This window comes from Etheostoma spectabile, chromosome 11 (genome assembly GCF_008692095.1).
Source record: "Etheostoma spectabile isolate EspeVRDwgs_2016 chromosome 11, UIUC_Espe_1.0, whole genome shotgun sequence".
NCBI lineage: Eukaryota > Metazoa > Chordata > Actinopteri > Perciformes > Percidae > Etheostoma > Etheostoma spectabile.
Window position 1 is genome coordinate 8085360 of NC_045743.1, and position 23827 is coordinate 8109186.

The 23827-nt window shown below is 38.7% G+C and overlaps 1 protein-coding gene across 7 annotated transcripts in view; it reads right to left on the reverse strand.

Moving 5' to 3' along the window:
- osbpl6 (oxysterol binding protein-like 6) overlaps positions 1 to 23827 on the reverse strand; it is a 39388-nt gene that overhangs the window by 9498 nt on the left and 6063 nt on the right. The window contains exons 2-14 of one of the 7 annotated variants that reach the window (XM_032530008.1): positions 21692 to 21937; positions 12255 to 12377; positions 11816 to 11869; positions 10373 to 10486; positions 10124 to 10279; positions 7317 to 7461; positions 7036 to 7139; positions 6452 to 6544; positions 5441 to 5609; positions 4643 to 4773; positions 2532 to 2639; positions 2007 to 2138; positions 1091 to 1178 (exon numbers count right to left, since the gene is read on the reverse strand). In XM_032530008.1, coding sequence (XP_032385899.1) covers positions 1091 to 1178; positions 2007 to 2138; positions 2532 to 2639; positions 4643 to 4773; positions 5441 to 5609; positions 6452 to 6544; positions 7036 to 7139; positions 7317 to 7461; positions 10124 to 10279; positions 10373 to 10486; positions 11816 to 11869; positions 12255 to 12377; positions 21692 to 21838 — 1564 coding nt within the window. In that variant the 5' untranslated portion in view covers positions 21839 to 21937. Of the gene's footprint in view, positions 1 to 1090; positions 1179 to 2006; positions 2139 to 2531; positions 2640 to 4642; positions 4774 to 5440; positions 5610 to 6451; positions 6545 to 7035; positions 7140 to 7316; positions 7462 to 10108; positions 10280 to 10372; positions 10487 to 11815; positions 11870 to 12254; positions 12378 to 21691; positions 21938 to 23827 lie in introns of all 7 variants that reach the window. The other 6 variants (XM_032530007.1, XM_032530006.1, XM_032530010.1 and 3 more) reach the window with 6 other exon arrangements.

A 23827-nucleotide genomic window follows, 5' to 3' on the forward strand; every position in this document is an offset into this window, starting at 1 on the left:
CATCACTTGTAAAGATTAACCATGACCCATGAGATGGAACACCAATCCATTCCTGAGTCTCATCCAAAGGGCTGAACCTGTGAAAATGAACATTTTCCCAAGACTGTTGTTTTTGTTCCAGTCTCTTACCATAGAAATATCCATCAAGCAATTCTCAGAGTGCGATAAAATGATTTCTGGATTCATTTGGCAAGGTAAAAAACCAAGAGGTAGATTCAAAACTTTGACAATTGTCAAAGGAGGAAGGCGGCATGGCAGTACCACACCTGAGAAATAATTAGACCTCTGTTAAATTTATGTAATCAAATTTATTATGCCTGATGGAAAGACGTTGAACTATTTTTGATTAGGAACCCTCCTGTACAAACAATACTGGGCAATACAGACTTACCATTTTGGCACCTAAAACCCATGGTTAAAATTCCAAATGAAAACATGGAACACATTGAAAGAGGAATATAATTTACAAGATGAATTGAAAGTACTTAAATGGTGTTCCTACATTCCAGATTTTAAAACCCAACCAAATGGATGGTATATTTACACACACACACACACAACACACACACACACACACACACACACACACACACACACACACACACACACATACACACATACAACAGAGGAATGGATTGGTTGGTTGTGCCTAACCAATCTATATAGTATATATCCTTGTATTGTTTATTTGTACAATTATTGAAGAAAATACTTCCAGGTATTTAAACAGGTTTACTTTTCCTCTTTATTTTCATATGTTATCTGAAAAAACCCTTATGTGGTGAATATGCTATAACCCTAATCCCTAGTTCTTGTCAAATAGTTCTGAAATGTTTGAGATATAGAAGGGACATAAAAAAGGACAATGAGAGGAGATACCTTGAGCTCCTGTACACTTCCTGTAATATTCCCATTGTCCAATAAATAAAGAATAAAAGAAAATAAAGAATGTTAAAAAAAATCATAAAGTCTGAGATTAATTGTAAAAGCCCTGGTAATCTTCCCTCCTTTATTATTTTCCCTCCCTTTTCTAAAAGGGAAATCATGGATACTTGGTCTAGGGCTCATGATGATAGAGGATTGGACCTACTTTGTCTGGAGACGTTATCGGTCACACTGGCGTTGTCCTCAGAAATGTTATCGCTCACATCGCTGACATATGACTCATCGTCTGAGCCCTGCGAGGGGAACAGGTACAAAGCGGAGTGAGTCAGCGCAGTAGCGTAGAACACAAGTTCTGATCAGACTAGCAGACGGCTGTAGCCTCACACACATTTGCTGCAGTTTGCCACTGGCTAACAAACTGCAGCAGTCACCCACTATCTGTCCCACTGCAGTAATCATAAGATGAGACACTGCAGCATTTTCATGCGTTATATATAGCAAACACAATGAGGCCATTGATGCAACCAAAGAGGAGCATATGGTAGCAACTTGTTGTATTAGCCTCTATTACAGTCCCCTGCTGCTGGTGATGGTTCAGCCAACAGTGTAACACAGGTCTGAATAGGCCTGCATGCTGGAGCTGGAGTGTGGGGGGGTTGATGAATTTCTTTGGTGAGTAATCCTTCAATATGGCTCAATGTGTGCCTGGGAAGCTACAATGCTCAATGGCTTTTCAGAGACCACATACTGTATGTTTGAAGCATGGTGTTTGCAGGAGTGTAAGGGGGAGAAGGCAGAAATGATAGTTACAAACTGCCTTTTTTAACAAAGCTTGAAGCTACAAATCAAGAGGAAAGGACAGAAAAGTGTGTGATTCCAAGACACAACTGAGAGATGAAGCCTCGGGTCAGATTGAATAGAAGCCCTCCTGTGTGCCTGACTTTTGATTGAGTTTCCGTAATACGAAATCTCTGCTTCAGCTCCACACACAGCCTTCACAGTGACGTTTCATCTGGCTTCCCGCCAGCAGGGCTAGTTTAACCCCTCCCTTTCTCAACAACCCGCTCCTCATGGTCCAAACTGCCGTCCTTTCTTAATCACTTAAGTGTCATCTGTTATACCTCATTTTCTGACGAGCTGGCTGACAGAAGCACTTCCTGGGCATCAAAGAACTCAGAAACAGACTCCGACATGGAGAGTCGGCTCTCATTAGAGGCCTGCTGAGTCAGAGGGATCCCCATCTGTTCTCCAGCCTGCAGGAAAAACACATGCAAACACACGAGATGTTCACTGTTCTTTGCTATGATGACAGGTCTAAGAACCGAAACGAACATGAACAAACACAAACAAAGACAACACAAATTGTATTTTTCAGCATGTGTATCCTTGCCAGAGGGCAAGCTCCCATCCGTTTCTAATTAGTAATTCTTTCCATTAACCTTGATGTCAGGTTCTGCATGAAATAAGGATCCTTTAAGCTTACCTGCCAGGGAGTACTGGAGAAAAACATCAGTATATATAAGGACAGGAATCAATAATGATGCAAACACTACAACTACCCGGTCAGCCTTGGATGCCTTGTTGTTTCATCAATGTAAGAGTCAGAAAATAGCTCTGTCAGTGACAGACTGACCACAGCAACCTACCTCATCAGGCGTGGAGATGATGTTCACACTGACAACTTGTTCAGTCAGGACAGATTCAGAGTGGATGCGGTTGAGTCGGGTTCGAAGTTCTGCGTTTTGGGACAGGGCCTGAATAATTAAAAAAGTGTGGTTTACTTTCCACATGCGCTGACTTTTTTTGTTTTTGTTGGGGAAGGGTAGAGGGAGGATCTAGTTTGATGCACCGGATGTAGATACTTTGAAAAAAATCTTCTTTGTCTTCTTAAAGCTATTCTTATACTCTCACATGATTAGTTTAATTTCTCCTCTCCATACTGGCAGTGAAGCGATCCTTTACCATGGCAAACTACACTGTAAAGAGGGGGGTGAAAAGCCACATAACTTATATGAGGCTTCAGTTAGCCAAATGAGTATCAAGTGAGTATCTTCTAAAGTTTTGGTCATTTTAGTATGACATTCCCTCTTTGTAATTCCATGGACAGTGTTTTCTTAGTGCCAGGATGAATATACTACTCATTTGACTTACCTTAAACTGCTAAAGCCAAACTTTGAAATACATTGTTGCAATGAACGAGGACAGACGTTTTGGTCTGTTATCTTTTAGAGGGTATCTGTTACTTTTCTTCAAAAACAGCATTTGTGGCAACTTGGGGAATGTCAGAAACTGTTGGCGAACACATCCTGCAGATGGGGAGCAATTTTTCTTTTGGAGTTGTGTTTCTGTCCGCCTGATGAGTGTAAGTCCAATATTCCGTCTCTTGTAGGGTTTTGTCTCCATTTACTTTTGAAGAAAGGTTAGTTGCTAAATGCTTCACTATGTTTATCATCCAGCTGCTAACTTTGTCTGTTGTTTGGTGCAGGGCAGTGGGCAGGTAGTTTACAGTGGGGTTTTCTGAGCTTTTGTTTTCTGAAAACAGCTGTCTGCTGCTGACAAAAGCAACCAAAACAACGAGCTGACAGATGCTAAAACATGACAAATATTCTCTCTGCTTTTAGCTTTGTTTTTGTTCTCACTCAACTAATTCCTGAAACATTGGGCTTTTTATCTGCTAAATGTTCCACTATGTTCACCAGCTAGCTGTTACCTTTGTCTTCCTGCTGTTTAGTGCAGAGCAGGCAGTGCACAGTTGATTTATTAGAGCTTTTCTTAACTGAAGAAATAGCTACCTGCTGCGTTTGCAAAAGTCATCGCTGATCAGAGTGGTGACAGTGAACCAAAGCAGCAGTTTTACAACTTAAAACCAGAACAGTGACCTGAAACATGCTAAAAAGCTCAGTAGAGCTGAGGGGAACAGCAGAATCAGTTGATAATTCTCTGTGGGTTCATCACAACAAACCACCCCTTTCACATGCAAGTAATTATCATTTTTTATATAAAAACATAGATTACAGCTTTAAGTAAATGTGCAGATATGAAACAAAACATCAAGAAGTACAAAATAAACTCAGTAATGTCCCTCAAACATTAAAGTAGTTGACAACAGGAGCTTAGCTGTAACAACCATGAATCTTGATTATCAACTTCCCGCAGAGCTTTTTCTTAAAAACCTGACCTCCAGCCTACAACACTGTCACACAAGCATCCAATTAGCAACAAAGCGGAGATTAAGCAGCAGAAACATTTCACTGAAATGATGCCGACTGTTAGAAAAGGAACAGTCCAATTAAATCACTGGGTTAGAGAGACAGCCCTAAGGAGCCAAGTTACTGAACTGCACACAGCACATTTTTCTCTCTCCCCAATTAATATAGGAAAAGATGATTGAACGTTCTCTACTCACTTGCCAGTGCTCTCATCTCCACACATCGTCTGTTTCAATTGTTATTACAGTGACGGCTTGGAATAAACTGTAGCTTGTGTGTTCCATCTGACAGCCCGTCATCTTACAACATGACAACTACAAAATGGGTTTAATCTTAAAGACACCAGAGACACATCGCTCAAATGAATGCAGTAATTTCCCCAGTAATGTCCTGATCACCCCGGGTGATTACATGTTAAAACTGATTCATACTTAGCATTAAGAATATGAAGTAGCCAAATACGTCTAACAAACGGCTCAGATTAACTAACCCTAACTAATAGTAGAAAGAAAGAGGCATCATGGGTACTGGTTGAAGCAACTTATTACCTGTGACAGAGACTTCCTGAGAGAGTTGATCTGGGCCGATTGGTCCGAGTGCTCCTGGTCAGACAGAATCTGTTTGATCTTTTCTTTCTCTATGGCCACTGTGTTGAAGGCCGACTTCAGCAGAGAGTGGACTGCACATAGACAAGACAAATGTACTTAGTACTCTTTACACTTCAAAATCACAGTTTCTTTCAGTTGCTTTGTCACAGTCCTTAAATGAAAAACATTATCCTCAAAACTGTGTGAAACTCTCACATCTCCCCCCCGAAGCGCTTTGAGTGTCTATGACAAAGCGCTATATAAATATAATGAATTATTATTAGTATTATTTCTCATTTTCTCAAAAGTAAGAACATGCATTTCTTTTATTTTTTTCACACAGAACTCAAAAACTGTTTTTAATGCGTGATTTAAATAAAAAACTATGCTACTTGCTCCTGTGTTGTGTTTTAGTTTTCTAGATTCTTTTTATTTAATTTGCAAAGCCTCTTTAAGTATCCCTATAAATAATTATAAATCCTATGGAACAGATTTGTTCCATAATTTTACTGCTCACCTTTACTTTGTCTTCTAAAAAATGTTTGATTAACCTGGGACTGAGCGATTTATTGATTTCTCCTTGTTCTATGATCTCAGAAATTACTTTCATAATAGAAACAATGGGCAAAACTACTGTATGAAAATGTGATCCAGGATTTAACAAACCATAATAATGCCTTAAGATTTACATATGAAATAGGAAATACTGGGACATATCTCGCCTAAAAACCCTTCAGCTATGCATGTTGCATGCCTTACCTTTCTGGGCGATGGTGCAGAATTCCTCCTGAAGTTTAATGTAGTCACTAGCACACTCCACACTGTCTGTCAGCCGGGAGACGGGGGGTTGAAAGTCGACCAGCTCGGCACATAGGTTAGGGTTGGATGAGTGGAGGCGGACAGGGGACAAGCTGGCAGACAGAGGGACCTGGAGAGAGATGACGACCACAGAGAGGACCAATGTCAATCAGCTAAGAAGTACAAAAATGTGTTGTGTGTCTGACAGAACCAACTGTGAAGAGCAGAAAGTTTGGTCCGATAAGGCATAGTGAAGTCTGAATGGAGAGTATAACTTACAGGTTATTCTAAAGGAATAAACTGCATCCTCATTCTTCTGCACCTACTGCTGATATTCTCTCTGATGTCAAATTAATGAAGATTCTCAGTCATGAAGGTCATTAGATATCAGGAACTATTAAATCAGAAGGCAGCCAGACGTGTTATTTGGTCCCGGAGATGTGACAGAAGCTGCATTACTTTCTCATTTTTTAGATAAACAGCAAGTCTAGCTCTCTTTTACTTGATACATCTAGAAATCTCTAAGGTGGACTATTGAGGAGCTATTAGATTATGTGATAGCAAATCTATTCATGAGAGAAAAATGGTTGGTTAAAAACTAAAGCAACCATGTATGAAAGCACATTTAGCCTTTTCAGGAAGCACAAATGAATCAAATTAGGCGAAATAAGGGAAAATTAGCAGAGACAGAAAAATTGGTACTCAAGCAATAAAACACCACATTAATGAGCACCAATTGTGGTGCAGACTGATTAAAGAACAAAAAAGAAAAGGGCAGAAAATGCTCTGTTGTATATGTGTGCTGTCAACAAGCTCCCCTCCTAAAAAATTACGGTAGTCACAGGAACATTTTTAATGACAAGGAGACTGCATATATGAATGTATTTAAGAGTCACTTAGTTTGTGTGTCTGTGTGTGTTTATTTGGTAGAGCAAAAATCCCCCAAAAATAATCAAAAAATAAAAGAGGTACCTGAAGCTGGAATTTTGCGTCTTTGCCGACACTTTTTGTTCTCCATCTTCTGCTCAAGCGCTTTTCTTTCTTTGACATTTCTACACAATTGGTCTTTGTGACACACGTGGATCAAAATATGCAAAGTGTAGTTAATAGGACACACACATCACAAATGAAGCAAAAGCTAACAATCACATTTATTGCAGTGAAATGGAAAACCAAGACAAAATCCCCACAACTGAGTCGCAAACAAAATGCTGAGGTAGATGGAGCGTGTGTTGTGAAAAAAAAGAAGCATTTCAGCCAAAAACCATAATACCAAAGCTTTAAATTTGATAAATACTGATCAGTTAGAGAAGATGCCAGGTGGTCTGTGAGCACAGCTGAATCCTGTCTGTTTAGGTAGTGATGGTGACTGCTGGGGCTTTAAAAAACTGACACACCTCCATCAGTACACTCACACACATAAACCTTTAAATGAAACAATGAAACACTAACTAAATTGCTTTCTGTATCTGTGTGTGTGTGTGTGTGTGTGTGTGCGTGTGTGTTTGTGTGTGTGTGTTGCTGTGTGTGCATGCAGGCTGGATATCTTTGTTTACCTGCATATCTATGAAATTGGGCGCTGACTGTGTCCTTTGTAGAATCTCCAAACTCTGCAGTAGCCGGCTTAGCTCAGTGAGGTTGGACTGGCATCGTGCGAGCTCTGAAAATAAAATTCACACCCACGAGCACACACACATTCAGTGTTATGTGTCATAAAATGGTCATCAATCCTCCTCTCGGGGTTCAGAAAATTTACTGTAAGGCCTGAGGCTTGATTTAATCCACTTCTTTATAAAATCTGATTTGTTCCCAGCATAAGGAAGAAAATTGCACTCACCCTCTGCACACTTGTCCATCTCCTCTGATTCCTGCAGCCAAGCAACCACCTTGCTCTGGCCGTTACTGTAGGAGGCGGGCAGGCTGCTGTTGCTGGTGCTACTGGGGGCCACCGGCTGCCACGGCAAGCTGCTTGGCTTGGCCTGCTGAAGGGTGTCATGCGAACAGACACAGAGATGTTGTTTTGTCTGTAATTTCATGTCAGAGTTTACTGCACTGTGTTAGGAGTGGTTCAGCTGGTTTTGATAACACTAGAGTGACAGTGACATTGTGAAAAAAAGACATTTTCTGGATTCTGGAGTTTTAAAAACTTCTGGTCTAAGAAATGCCAGAAACAAGTGGAAAATATCCATCACAATCCCTTAAATTAATGTCTTTGAATTCCTTGTTTTGTGTGATTAAGAACAAATCATCACATTTGAGAAGATGGAAACAGCAAATATTTTCTTTTTCTTTTATTAAATGCCTTAATAGTAATAATAATGATAATAATAATAATACATTTTATTTAACAGCGGCTTTCTAAGCACTCAAGGTCGCTTTACAGACAATAAAAGACAGATACAGGGAACAGAAAAGTGTAAACAGTCATAATAAAAAAAATAAAAATAAAATAAAATAAAATGACAGGAACAGTGTATTTACAAATAAGCAAGCTGGAACAGATGGGTTTTCAGTCTAGTTTTGAACAGGAGGAGAGAGTCGATATTGCGAAGGTCAGGTGGGAGTGAGTTCCAGAGTTTAATCAAACCTGTTGTAATTTCATAATCTGTCAACTGAGTGATCATTTCAGGACTATTCTGGATGCAAAGACATCACTGGTATTTAAATGGGTCCCTTCTACCATACTGTATGAATCCTCTGGGCCCTTGAACAAGTAACTTGACCCACCCAGAACAGCTACAGTTAACCTGTTCAGGAGCAAACAGTGTGGAACTGACGGATCTCTGTGGCTCTCAGGTAATGTGTAACTGTGAATATGTGGTCTTTAAAATTTTAAAAGAAATGTAAAAAAAACGAACTAATTAATAAACACAGCAGGTTGATTAAAAAATGAGGAATAACGTGTGTACAAATGCTGCCATTCTGAGGAAGAGACCTTGAAAGCCCTTTAATGTACCAGTTAATTCTGACTATAGGATTGTAGTCTCTTATTTAAGCTGTTCGTCCGGGAGAGCTCATTAGACTGCTGCCAGTTGCTCTGAATCCAGATACTACTGATCACCTCTAATGGCCTGCATGAGGCACAGAGCCACACTCCCAGGAGAACCTGCTCTGGCTGCAACCTCACATTTACACACAGTTCAGACACATCAACAAGAACCAGCGTTTATTTCACACCTAACTGAGTCTGGACAGTCTGGACAAACAACCCGTTTTATTATCCTAATGACCTGTATACAATTACCTGTCCAATCAAGGTAACTGCATTGAGCAGATGGCTGTCTACACATTAAATGATGCTCAGTGTAAGTTTATTCAGGAAGACTTCCATGCTTCACATTTGTCTCTCTCTTCCAACCTAATCAGCTGAATGTTGGCGTTTACTCTTTCAGTTAAACCAACCAGATTTTGCTACATCCTCTGTGAGCTATTGCGTTGATGCATTCAAGTTTTAAATCTGTTTTCCTCTCTGCTGCTGTCAGTTGTCATTTCAGGCAACATTGATGCAACCCTCCTCCACCCCATTCACCTCCAGTTTTAATCATTCCCAGCACCCAGGGTTCCTCCATCAGAAGCCCCTCTTCACATCACATCCTTCCAGATCTTCAGGCTTCCTTTATCCCTTCATCACCTCCACCAGTGTCTAGACTCCATCAGGGGAATGCTCCTTAATACCCTCAGCCTCTATACCGCTTATAATTTAACATTGCGATGGAGTCTAATCGCCAAAGACTCTAACATATCAACTTACACCATGTTCATTAAACTTTTTTCACTCTAAATTAAGTTGATTAATTGATTGAAATGCCAGTAGTGTAGCAAATAGCCACATAACACAGCGAACAGACAACAATGTGGATTAAAGGTTACAATTACATTTAGTATAACAGTGGCTTCCATACATGTAAAATACAGTATGCATAATAATGACACTATTAAATTGGGGTAATAAAAAAGACAGCAGTGCACACTACAAAGTTATCAGGGGGGTGATCCGGCAGAGGCAGACCAAGTGTCGTCTGACCATTGAGTCTTCCTGTCATTATCATGAATGCTGAGTGAGATTTCCGTCCTCTCTTTTGGATAATACTTTGGTACCCTATCCCTGTTTCCAATAAAAACAGAACTCTGTGAGCTCTCATTCCCCATGACATACCCTACTTGAATAAGTTATTGCTCTCTGCTCAGAGCACAAAGAGAAAGAGACTGCTTTAAAGCTTGATACACAGTAGAAATATGAATAAATGTTCAGGCTGCTTTGATTAGAGAGATCCATATCAACATCAAATCTGTAACGTTATGTTTTAATTTCAGCTAAATCTGAAGAGCATCTCTGAAGAGAAAATTCATCAGCAATAATTCTGATATTTAATAATTTAAATTTTTTTTTAAGGACAAATGTCAAATAATGTCCGTTTCCAGCTTCTCAAATTTGAGGATTTGCTGCTTTTCTTTGTTTTATATCTTTTAAATGAAATATCTTTGGACAGTAAGTCTGACAAAACAAGACATTTGAAGACGTCACCTTGGGCCTGCATAGACAGTTTTCCCTATTTTCTTACATTCTATAAACCAGAGGATTAATTGATTTATGGAGAAAATAATCAATTAATGGGTGGGAGGGCTCACCTTGGCTTCACGTACCACACTCGAGGCAGGTTGGGGGGACTCCACGGCAGTTGGGGGAGGAAACGTTCGCATGGTGGCCTCCCGGGGAGATCGCACAATCTCATTCTGTCGGTAAAGCCGGTGATGACGCAACTTGGACACCCAGGCATCAAAGATGTCTTGAGATTTGACCTAAAGAGGAAAACAGCATTCACCTCTGTCGTCTGCTGACTTCCTGTTTGTTGACGTTGAAATGACAATATTGACTCGTCCCATCAGTGTTACCTTCAGGTGATAGATATGCTCCTCAGTGTCCAGGTCGATGCGACGGGCTCTCTTCTTGATGGACATGACTGAGAGGCCGACGTCGATGCTGCCATGAAGTTTGCCTTTCTGGATCTATGGCAAGTGATAGTCAAGTCAAGTCAAGTCAAGTCAGCTTTATTGTCAGTTTCTTCAGATATACTAGAAATGCAGAGAAATTGAAAGTTTGTTTTTCACCAATCTACAGTGAAGAAGAAAAATACACAACAGAGAAGACAAGACATTCCTCCCACAAGGGTAAAAAGATATATACATATGTAGAGTATATCTGATAGATATATGTATAAAGGTTTACCTCAAATCACTTGTAATTTTTGTGAACAAAATTTTATTTTCTTCATTTTAACCCTAATTACATTTACAACAAATTCCTTTCACACCATTAAGTCCACCATGCTTAGTCTGCAGACCTTTATCAGGTAAAATTAGTTTAGACAAACAGACAGAACTACAAAGATTAGTTAATTTATTAATATGGTTTCAAATCTTTGGTTAAAAAAAAACAGATCCAGATGTAGGATAAAAATAAGCAAACAAGTAAGATTACAAATTGGTGTGATGCTGACTAAGCAGAAATTATATTATCTACTGATTCTGACAACTAAACTGTAAAGACTTGCCGCTTTGCTTTGCCTTATCTGATAGTAAATTAACGTGTTTGGGCGTTGGACTGCTGGTTGGACAAAATGTGAAGATGTGTCTTTGGGCTGTAGGATTTATTCTTTTTTGGGGCATTCTCCCCTTTATTGGATAGGTGACAGACAGAAAAAACAAGGAGAGAAAGATGGAGGTAATAAAAAAAAAGTATATAACAACATACATTGATTGTGAAGGGAATGTAAGCTTATATAGTAAAAACCTTTTTCATATACTTTATTTATATACTACGGATATTTGTTACCTTAACATAAAACTTGCCACAAAGATCCCCAGGTGGAAATAAACCGGGGAACGTTTTAATAGTACTAATAATACTATGTTTATTAGTCCAAACGATAAATCAACTCTTCAAAAAAAATAATCTGCAAATGTAATCAATGTAAATAACGCATAGTCGCAGCCGCACAAACATTGATGGTGGGTGCCATGCAAGGCGCTGTTCTGCTATTGGGAGCATCTTGGGGTTCAGTGTCTTGCTTAAGGACACTGACGTGCAGACAGGAGAGCTGGGGATGGAACCACCAACCCTGTGGTTAAAGGACCTGTAGCTACAGCCTCCCCATTTCAAATTTGTCTATAAAATTTTAGCTTTACTGCAAAGTAAAAAAAAGAAGAAGCTGAAAATACATTGAACATCATGATCTATGTTGCAAATGTTTCTGCTGACTCCTTCCCAAGCCAAGCTGATGTCAGACCAGGCTGCCCTGTTTTTTCAGCTTGCGGGTTATAGTCAGGGTTACTTACATCAATGGGGGACTTGGAGTACTTCAGGATACCGTTGTCCAGAACAAAAAAACGCTGCAGATATATAAGCATAAAAATATAGTGCTGGTTAAAGAAAATGAAGGGCAGACATTGAATACATATCACATTGTTATTATATATTGTGAATTCAATACAAAAGTCGTCCATTTATTCCCTGATAAATAGCTGTGTGTCCTTTGGTGTTGTGAGTTTAAATATTCTGAGTGGACAGGTTTCCACTAGTATGAAAGTGTTTTAAGAAATCAACAGTACGGATAACGCTGAAGGTGTTTTAAAGGAAATATCACTTGTGGAAGAGGCCGAGAGAGGGTTAAGCAAGTTGCCTAAAAGAGGCACTTATTTCTTTACTAGAAAACAAACTGTTTAACATTCAAGGATGGACTGATGGACTGTGTTTTACTTTGCCTGTGGATCTTACCTTGTGCCAGCCTTTCAGGGGCCATTTCCGCTTCTTCAACATAAAACCCTCATGTTTATCGGGCCTCTGGACGTTGCTTTGGCCAATTTTCAGCCCCTCAATGATCTCCCAGCTGTCTGCCTCCTAGAGAGGAATGAAAAGACAACACGGTGTCAGAACTGATCAACTTGCTCCTCTAGAAGAAGAAAACAGGAGATACACTTGCTGTAATAAAAAGCAAAGATGCTTCTGTCATGCCCACAGTCTAGCTAGATAGCAGAGGAAAACCACAGGAATACACTTAACACTTCTTTATTATTATTATTCTCCCCCTACACCACACATTTAAAGAAATACTGCCCCATTCAAATTCCTCCTGCTCTCTCAGCATTTCCACTCCGTTAGCTTTCTCCTGACTATGCTCTTCTAGCTGCAAGTAAGTCTGTAAATCAAAGGGAAACCATCACCATCCTGCTGTACTGGCCTGACACGATCCATTCAGCGTCTTTCACAAGTTATTTTGTGTGAAAGGCAAAACATGTTTAACCGGCATGCTTACCTTCCCTGTACGTGTCTCATCTACTTTTATTAGTAGTGCTGTACCACCGTAATTAATTAGTCAACTAATTGGTTGTCAAGGTTCTTGGTTTGCTTTGTATTGTTTTTGTTGTTAATTCACAATGAACTTGTTTTTCACGTTATTGGATAACACGTTTTTTTAATAATATTAAATTATTAATTAATTAATTAGAAAAAATTGTGTTTTGTATGGTTGATGAACTAAACTTAGTTTTTTATGTTCTTGGTTTACCCAAAATGGTTCCACTTCACTTTAAGTCTCCCTGTTTAGCATTTATATGCAGTTAAATAACATTTAATAAATAGCTTATAACACACTGTAATGTAGTGTTAAGCAGACATTAGTCTTTATTATTGTACTTGTCAACAACTACAACTCCTCCTATCAGCACCCTAGGGTGACCAGATGTCTAAAAAATTTGGGACAATCCCGAAATCCAAGCAGTTTTCCCGTATCCCCAATCCTGCCCTAATTGTCCCGCAGTTTAGAGCAAAGTCTCAAGAGCAGACTGGGTAGGGATATACCCCTGGATTACTGCAGTTTTACATGATGCAAACAAAGAATTTTGCAATGTATGTAGGAAGAAGTTTGGTATTACACATGGGGGGGGAGTCAGACGTCAGGCTGCATGCTAGCAGCAAACTACAAATAACTAACAGCACAACCGTACAGATCAATACATTGTGTGTTTTTTTATTTGGTTCATAATGACACTTGAGTTCATGATTTTACTATTTTTTTATTTGTATTTTTTTAGGGTTACATGACAGACAATTAAATTCCTGAAATAATATAAACATTAAAGAAATTCATGTTACCCGGCATGTATTAATGGACAAACTAAAACTTACACTGTACATTTACTATAACATGACAACTTTACTGTTTATTTCTTCTCTGCTCTGATTGGCCAAAGGAAAGTGAAACTGAAGTTCCACTGGCATCGTTTCCTTGTGCTTCTTTCAGATGGTTATATTTGAAAGATGGTTACACACACAAACACACACACACACACACACACACAAACACAAACACACACACAAACAATCCAAGCCTAGTGGGTCATTTTAGTGGGCTTCTCAGCATTGCTGCGGTCCAGCCAAAAACCAATACTCTTTCCATAATTTGGTCCACAAATGCATTAACATTGTGTATTCTCTGTAGCAATATCTCAACATGACATGAAGTCATCCATTTGTGGGCAGCTATCCATCAGATTAAGTAAGATATTAATGAAGTGGAATGCATCTTAATGTAATATTGGTGAAGTATGTCAAATTCTTCATTTCTTACATGAATCAGGCTTTAATTTAACATGCATAAGCATTTCCGGAACACCCAATAACTTTACTGCTCGGTGTGATGTTGCGACCTTCGAGACAGCTCGTTGGATGTGAGTTGCAACATCCGACCTTGGCTTGCAAGACATTTAACAAAGGGAGACAACAGCTTGTTCAAACTAATGACCAGGCGAACAGATCTGTTTCATAATGAAGTCGTGTTTCTGTGATGACAGCCCCTCCCTTCAGAGGCGCTGTACAACTGAGGAAGTGGAGGAGCTCAACTTCATAAGCAAAATGTACATCACCATCAAAAGCAATCATATCGTAAAGGTAGCAGTCTAATCATTACGCCCAAAGCCATTAGGTATTTATCAGTTGACGGCTCAACTGTATAACGTGAGATGATGATATGATGAATGATACATCAACACTTCTGTATTTAGACCATAACAGCCTTACACATGACGAGCACTCTCCCTTTTTAGGCAATAACAAGCAGCAGTCTGTGAAAACCCTTTAGACAAACTTCCTGTGGGTTATCTGCGGTATTGCAAACAGACTTTTAACTGGCTCTAAATTGATAAATCAATACTACACTAAATAAAGAATAGCTTGTGCTGCAGATATTGCAATTCAATGCACTATCTTGGGCATTGTTTTAAGATTCAAACCATTAACAATATAAATCAACAGATTCCTCATGAGGAACAGTCCACTCAACCTCTGGCTCCACGTAAATAACAAAGTATATATCAACTATCAGTGTATACGGACATAACTGCTACAGTCAGAGGATTTGCTTTTGTTATTTTACCCTGAAAACAGAACTCAGTGAAATCAAAGTGATTTTCTGTACTCTGCTCACATTCATTGATCTCACTGCAGAATAATTTAAAGCTGAATGAGCCTGTCCCTCTTTGTAAGTTCACCCCATTAAAGAAGGATCTTGTGGCAGACTCAGCTAAAGGATGTCTGCTTTTCTATGTCCATATTTTAACAGGTTTTCTCCATGAGCTTGTTCGTTTGATACTGTATATCTTTGACTTGATTTTGCTTTTTGACTTTGTTTATTTTCCGTTCTTTTCTTTCCCTTGAAAAAGGCTAATATCAGTTGAATGAGAATGTTACAGTAGATGGAGAACAGTCAAGTTACTTTTATAATCCCAACCATTACTAATCAATCCTGTGTCAGTCTTCTGGTATCCACCACCTGCAGTGACACTGTAGCACAATAGACTTTTTAATGCTGCAATGAATCAAACTATTACAGTTAAGGTCTCCCTGAGCAGGAGAAAGGACAAACACTCCTTGGGGACACCTTAGGCTAAATCAGCCCTATAAATATCAGTCCAGCCCAGTTTTGATTTGAAGTAAAGTTTCTCTTACACATCTGCTTTTCCCGCACACTAATCTATGTGTGGAGTAACGGTCTTTACTGTTACTGACTGCTGAAATAGTGTATTGTATGTATTTCTTGCTAAAAACACAACACAATCAAATTTAAATGAAAATATTCTCCAAATATTTCAGTTCAATTTCCTACCTTACCGTAGTGTACTAAGAGTGCAATAAACACAGTGATGTAATAACAAGAAAGATACTAAACTATAAAACAGACAAATTGTTTAATCTTTCATGGGAGTAACTGCAATCATTTTTATTATACTGTATGTTGTTATCTTAAGATGATAAGTTAAAGGGACTGTACTTAAAAGACAGAAAAAAACAGCAGGCTGGGATTGCCTCTATGCCGATCTCATAGGCCGTTCCCCAATATGTAAAATACCTATGTTTTTTATGGCCACATGCAGACAAACGTGTGATGGGACTGGCTATCAAAACAAAGAACAGAGAAGCTCGGACTACAACACACAGAAGGAGCGTGACTATATTCCCTGCTCAGGATGCCATCTACTATATCTTTATGTCTTTGTGCTGCTATATTAATGATCTAAATCTATATCATTTATCTAAATCTCCAGTACAACCCGTTTATGTATTGCTTATCTCAGGATAACAGGCTTGTGTTCTTATGTTAATGTTATCTTGTTGTCTTTGGAAAACAACAGCTTGTTTTTGGAAGTATGTATAGGCTGCCTCAGTATTTCAGGACAGTTTGAATCTTGTTACCGCCTGGGTAAATGTCGATCTTAGAGGGACTGCCTTCCACTACTTTGTACCTTACAACTGGAATTGATTACAAAAGATTTGAAAACTTGAATGTCTCATCCCACTGGTTATTTTAAACTATTAACTTGTATTAATCTATTTAGTGACATACTGTATGGGATTGCCTCTGGTGCTATATGCACTATTGTGTCTGGCTATGTTTGTTTTTCTTGTACTAAGGTCTCTCTTGCAAACGAGAACTTGATCAAATGAGATAACCTGATTAAATAAAGGTTTAATATGAAGGTGAAAGATGTGTAGTTGGAGTGAGTGACAGCAGGTGAAGGTAGCGGAGAGGTGGAGATCTTCTTTGAGTATTCAAGTTGATAAATCTCTAAATAATCTCTTAACACTTTAGATGACCATTCAATCTTAAAGGTTAAGACATTTCAAGTCTTGTCACTGTAGGTGTGTGGTTTTTTTCAGGTTAAAAGCTATTTTACAACTTGCCTTATCACTATGTTGCTGTGTGTGCTCTACAAAATATCTAAATTATTTAAATTGTAGTGTACAGTATGCGGTCTCCTGTATATAATGTACTCTATTCCTAGAATTAATAACTGTAATTTGTTCCCACCTTGTCTTCCACAATCACTACTGGACACTGATATTTCAGCAACTAATAACCACAGAGGTATTGTTCTAAGGATGGATTTAACCGCAGTGTCTGGCTGGCTCAGCAGTAAAGCTTAGAGTAGGATGGTGGGCTGCCCGATGGATGAGAAACTAACACCCTGAGAGACTGCGTACAAGCACAGTCTCAGGCTCTGTGTAAACCCCACAGATTCAGTTACATACCTACAGTCCACATGTGAGACCTGCTGACTTATAGGAGAGATACTGACAGCTTTGGATAACTGAGGACTAGGAGGGGAACTCTAAATGTGTGGAGTCATTTACTGAAACACCAAAGGTCATTCTAGACCTTGGAAACCTTTATTAGGCATGGGCCAGTATGAAATTCTGACGGTATGATAACCTTCAGAAAAAATCCCAGGTTCACGGTATTACGGTATTGCAATTCCAGCTACAAATGTATAGCTGGGTAAAAAATACAATATATATATATTTTTTTTAAATAAATACCTCTCCCTGCCAGTGTGCAGGATTTCTAAACTGCACTTTCTGTCCTAGTAGACTCATAAAAACAGTTCATACCTTAGGAACAGTTTAAAGGTTTTAAAACCCTGACTTTTTAAAACCGCAATATACCTTGAAACTGCTAACCGGCCCATGCATACCGGGACCATTAGACCAAAAAGGAAATCTCAAGGTCCACTCACTATTCTTAGGACATTAGGTTGAATTTTTCTCCAATGTCATGTCAAACCAGCACATTAGATATTGAGATTGCCTGGCAATAGAATGTACCTCAGAGTAAATTCTTTAAGGAAGACCTATCTTTTAATTGGTGCACCCAATCAATTCCGCTGTTATCCTAATAAATGTCCTTTTTTTGCGTGTATAACTGTCGCATACTGTGTATGCAACTAGTCTCTCCTGATTTAATTGTAGCTCAGCCTAAATTCTTTCAGGAAGACCTTATTTAATCAATTCTCTCTTCCAAAATGGAATCAGCTGGTGGAGGCGTTCACCTTCCTGCTTAACCAATCAGAATTGTACACAAATTGCAAGGGCCAATCCCAGAGTCACAACCCTGCATTAAAAATCTGTTTCTCCCTGTGCTATTCAGTTGTTTTTCAAGGCAAAGATTGCAACCCTCCACCTCCCCATCCTCCTCCAGTCATCTACTCCAACTAACCGGTCCGGAGCCTCCTTCGGTCGGGTCTTTGGGCTCCTTCAACGCCACCACTGGTGTCTAGATTCCATTGGGGGGCCTTATGGTTCTCTACCCCTCTATAGATATACAAAATATTCGTATAGCAATATAGTCTAACCGCCAAAGACTCAATACATTTTATTGAGCTGCACAAACCTCATTTGCATATCTGCAAACATGTCTCTCCTGATTGAAATAAAGAAAGAAAGACATCTGTATGGAAGAGGAGTTTTATGCATTTGCATTGAAAGTACTCTATCATTCTTTCATCTACAGTAACATCAGTATGTTCTGGTCATTACCATGACATTACACTTAGAGCAACTAATCACCATGGATTCCTCTATTCTCAAATATTAAAGGGACCTTTTTTAAATATTAGCTGAAAAACAGTGTGATGTCATCTATTCCTCCTACTATCTCCACACACAAACATCTCATCTAACCAGGAAATAACGAGCAGCAAGAGATAAAAAAAATTGTTGCAGCATCCTGAATCATTGTGAAATATCTCAATCCACAAACTGTAACTGTGTGTCTTAAAGAGAGTCTGTGCTTACTGCAGGTGATGCCTTTAATTGCTCTCATGAGGGTCTCCAGAGTGAACAGTAGTTGTCAGCAGAGGGGAAAGTGACATGTATTGATTTGAAAATGGAAGGTGGATCTCATTAAGGCTTTCCCTCAACAAAATTACACACTTTTATTTTTCTCCAAAAACTGATGCACAGCCAAGCTAGCGAATGTCTCTTCTCAGTGTCTGCTGTGCTTCCTCAGGATGTCCCAGGGAAAGATGTACTTTACTGTATATTCTCTACAGCGGTCCACTGACACAATATCGTTAAAAACTCCTAGCTCAGGACACACTAAGCAGACAGTGATGCAGGAAAACCATCATTATGGTTAAAAAACAAAGAATGTGCAGGTTACCTTTGCATGTCAATAAAGTTTCTGGAGACGACCTCGCAACTGTAAAATAACAATGACTTATAAAAGTCCATTATTGATCTTGAGAACAGTAGTTCAGTGTCACAACAAGGTCCAATTAGTGGCAGTTGTCACGAAAAATCATGTAATATGACTGAAAGCTCCAGATTAGCCACTAAATTTACTTTGTGGTAAGATATGTTTACTTTTTATTCCTACATGGACTTGAAGTAATAATAATAATAATAATAGTAAAATAATTATAATTATTATAATAATAATCTACTGTTAGTTTTTGATTACGGTTGCAAAGGTAGACATAACTTTTACTTGAACACCTCCATCTTTCACCAACATGTAGGGATAACAATTGAAACTTGTTTCTTGAAGCTTGTCCTGATCTAAAACAGGTGAGGCAGGTGTGGGTAGAGGGCAACAGTCCTCTACAGCTTTGTAGCACACTGCATTCATACACCAACTTTCAAGGGATCTAATCAAATCAAAAGACTCCCAAATAAACCCTTCTATCCATACTCAGTTTGAAGAGGAAGTATGTCACATTATCGAGGATAGACACTTGACTTCCGTTTTGCTGTGACTTTAAAGACAGTGTCTTGACATGTACTTAGAAATATGCAGGATACATATGCTCTTTATTTCCTTGTACATTTTTAGAATGAATGTGACCTGTCACCCTGATACAGGTGAGTTGAAAGTTAATAGAAAATAGAAAAGAGAATTTGTTTTTGAACGATGAACCTGGCTATGTAGTTGATATTGTACATCAAGTGTCTGGATCTCCCACAGGTACATCGCTGCATCACTTAGCAAACACTGCTACATCATAACACAAAACAGCTGCAACAATCAAGAACTAATTCATTAAATTAATTACATTCATGATGTGCTGTTGATTCCTTTAATGCGTTGCTTACTATCTTGAGGCCTTGATCAAGCAGGTGATGCCAAACTGAAGGGAATCTACTTAACTGGTCTCTTGGCGGCTGCCTCTTTGGATAGTACCTGACTTCATTAAGCAATTTTTCAAAAAGAAATGAATAAAAAAATAGAGGTGCTTGTAGATAACCTTGCTTATAGATTTAGCTAAACTGGCTTTTAGATTATGAAATTGTCTGGGAAATGACATACTGAACCCTTTCACCCATGAGGGCCTTATCAAAAGAAAGTAGTGATATGAAAAAAGGAACAATGAACAGAAGGGTTAACTGTCTGCCTCATCAACAAGCAGGCCTTCGACTGTGCGCTTCTAACTGGCTCCATAGCTCAAACCAACTCCTTTTTCTCTCAGAAAGCCCATCTCCTGCGGACACAAGCTGGGCTCCCACACAGCATGCCAATGCGTACCACTTGTTCAGTGGAGCACCAAGCCTCCACCTGTCCCTCATAAAATATTCATCACCTAGTGCCGACGGAAAAGCTGTGATGTAAGAGATTCCAGCTTCAGTGTCCAGTTTCTCCACGGCCACAGTGACACAGCAGCTCAGTGAGGTAAAGATGGCTGGGGCTTCAGATGGTTTAATGCAGATTTTGAGTTTAAGCACTTGTCCAATAATCTGTGAAATAAGAGTGTATCTCATTGTTTACAATGGATGGTTTTTACTTACTAACCAGTGAATTAGGGCTGCTATATTTTAGCTGAATAGTCACAAAACAGTAGATACGCCTTGGGAATTAACTATTAATCATTAGTCAGTATCAGAGGAAATTGTTCTCTATGACTGAATTCATCTGCAGAGGGGAAATTGAGAAACAATTTGACAGATTTATCAATTAGTCAAATGAATCCTATGACTATTAAACAGGAAAGACATTGTACAGATTAAACCAAATTTTAACAACTAATTAGTAGAATCAGGCTGAATATCTTCCAGATTGGTTGTAGATTGCTGTTCAGTTTGAGGGAGGTCTGATTAAATGCATAAGCAATCGATAATCTGGATGTTGGACGATTGGATGAATCTCTAGCGAGTAATTTTGGAGTATTATTGGTTGCTGTGGCTACTGTAGTCTTGAGTGAGACTGTTTTGTAATGGAAACAAAACTGAACTTCACTGCAGAAAGATAATGAGTGCATGTGCTAAGCCATCTGTCAATATTTATCCATTTCTTCCTGCTTTGAGTCAACAGTATTGCTGCCTTTCTGATTTGTCAACATTTAATGAGGATGCAATCGTTTGTTTGAGTAAACTTTATTGGACTTAGGCAAAACCGTGTTCATGTTGAGTGTGAGCAAGCACACACGCTGTGACTGGTGAATTGACCTATTCAGTGTGAGCACAAAGGTCATACAGAGGTCATGTGCAGAATTAGGCAGATTCAAATTTAACACAATGTAAAAGATTAAAGCTGTGGTAGGCAACTTGTTTTTGGTGTCGTTGGACAAAAATTCCATAATAGTCTTTAGACGTATTGTAATTCAGGTTCTCTGAGAGGAAACTAGACTTCTAAGACTAAGTCATCATATAATACATTTTGACTGTGTTTGTCTTACACACCTGCTGAATTTAAATATTAGCTTTACTAGTTCCTGGTAGTTCCCTTCTTTCTGCCTGTTTTTCTGTTGCTCACAAGTGGATGGCATGATCAGAATACTGCAGCCAAGCAAAATAATATCCATTCCTCCCCAAATTATCTTTGCTCAAGTTACATTAATTCAAAGTGCTTTTATCTCTAGATTTTTTTAACGTAGTCTGGCAATTACCTGCCGGCTGTCGCGCTGGGATGAGGAAGAGGAGGAGGCGCTCTTGTGAACAGGTGTGGAGGTCTTGTTGACTGGCGGGGAGCTCCTCTCCTCAGAACTCATGGTGCGCCCGTGGGGTCCTCGTTGATAGTGTTGGTGGTGAGACATGGTGGGCACCAGGTGGCTCCGTGGACCTCCCTCAGCACTGGGACTAGCAGATCAGGAGCATCATCTGACACTTCCTCACACTCACTGCTTGCTGTTCATCTGAAAAAAAGGGAAGGAAGTTACACTATCAACTCTACTTTGTCTTCCTTATTCTATCGCAGCGCTGTTGTTCATACCAGAGAAGAGCCACACTGTCACGACTTGTGGTCTAGTTTACACCTTTGAGAAATGAGTATCTGGGCTTCTCCTGGGCTTTCAAAACTATCCTCCCATCAATTTCATGGTAATCTAGCTCACAGATGCTCAGTTGAGATGCGCTGAGCTACTCTTTGAAGCACAGGTTTTTAAGATTCTCCTCATTACATGTGTATTGCTGTTAGTATTTGAATAAGCATTACATTATGTTTGCTTCGAGATTGGTGTAGGAAATCTTCCTACTTTAAAAGCTGAAAGCTGAGATTGATATTGCAGTTTTTGATTGACAAATTGAGGAATCAACAAAAGGTTTCAGCTCTAACCTATATTGACTACAGCCTCTAACTGTGTGTTGTTCACTTACTTTAGTTCAACAGAAAACAGTACATCTATGTATAGCTGCAATGATTAGTACATAAATTAGCTATTTAGATAGCCTAACTGATCATTTTTCAAGGAAAAATACCCAAACGTTATCTGTTCCAACGCCTCAAATTGCAGAATTTGAAATTTCTGCTTTTCTTAGTCTTACATTATTGTCAATTGGATATCTTTGTGTTTTTGACTGTTGCTCCGACAAAATAAGACATTTGATGGCTTGAGACCTTGGGCTCTAGAAAACTGTTCACTGCCATTTTTCAAAGTTTTCTGATGTTTTACAGATAAAATGAATATTCAAGAAAATAATTGGAAGTAGAGCCCGACCGATATATCAGCGGGCCGAAATTAGGCATTTCCCGATCTATCGGTATTGGCATTTATAATGGCGGATAAAAAAATTTTTTATTTTTTTTTTTAATATTAATTCATCAGAATCATTTATAATGACAAATAAATGATTCTGATAAATGAATATTTAAAAAATAAAATCGGACGGTTAACCATGTTATGAGCGTTGGTTGTTCACCCCTCTACAAGGTCCCTGTTGGCAACACTGTTTGTTTTTTGTTAATGTGTTTTTGTTTAAAGGACTTTAAGTTTTATATCTTAAGTTTGCATGTTTATATATTTTATTTATCAGAACTTTAATATATGCTGATATTTCTCTGTTTTGTTGTGAAAATAAAACAAATTATTATATTATTTTAGTGAGAACTCATAAATAACTACAAATAACTAATGTTAGGGAAATCTCTCTATGTTTTGTAACACGTTTCTGGATTTTTTAAAATATATATATATTGGCACATCGGATTTTTAAATAACTAAATATTCGTATCGGTATCGGCCTTGAAAATCCTTTATCAATCAGGATCTAACTGGCAGATTAATCAAAAATAAAAAATAATGTCTGTTTGCAACACTATATCTTTGCACAGGCATAAAACTTTGTTTACAATCAGGAAATGCGGCAGATCAACCGATCAATTTGATCCGTAGTCACTGCATCCACTGCAGAAGATTGAGATTATCCCAGAAGGCAGTGTTTGCAACGTACAACCTTAAACATCTAATTACAACTATGATAATGAGAGTAAGTATATGAGGATACAAATCAATAAAAGAAAGCATCTACAGCTCTACTGTATGGTCACAAACCAGTGATAACCAGTTTATACACAAGCTATTTTGCTATTTTGAATAAATATACTAGATTCAAAAGGTCTGGTTAACCTAATGCTCACATAACAACGGGGAGTGCTCGTTTTCGTCATTAGTCATGGCCCCGTGTTGCTCCATGCTGACACCCATAATACTGCCTGCAGTGGTGCTCTGTAATTGTCTAAGCTCTCAGGAGGTCTCACCACTTATAAAAACATACACAGATTGCAAGATAGTGGAAAACAAACAAAT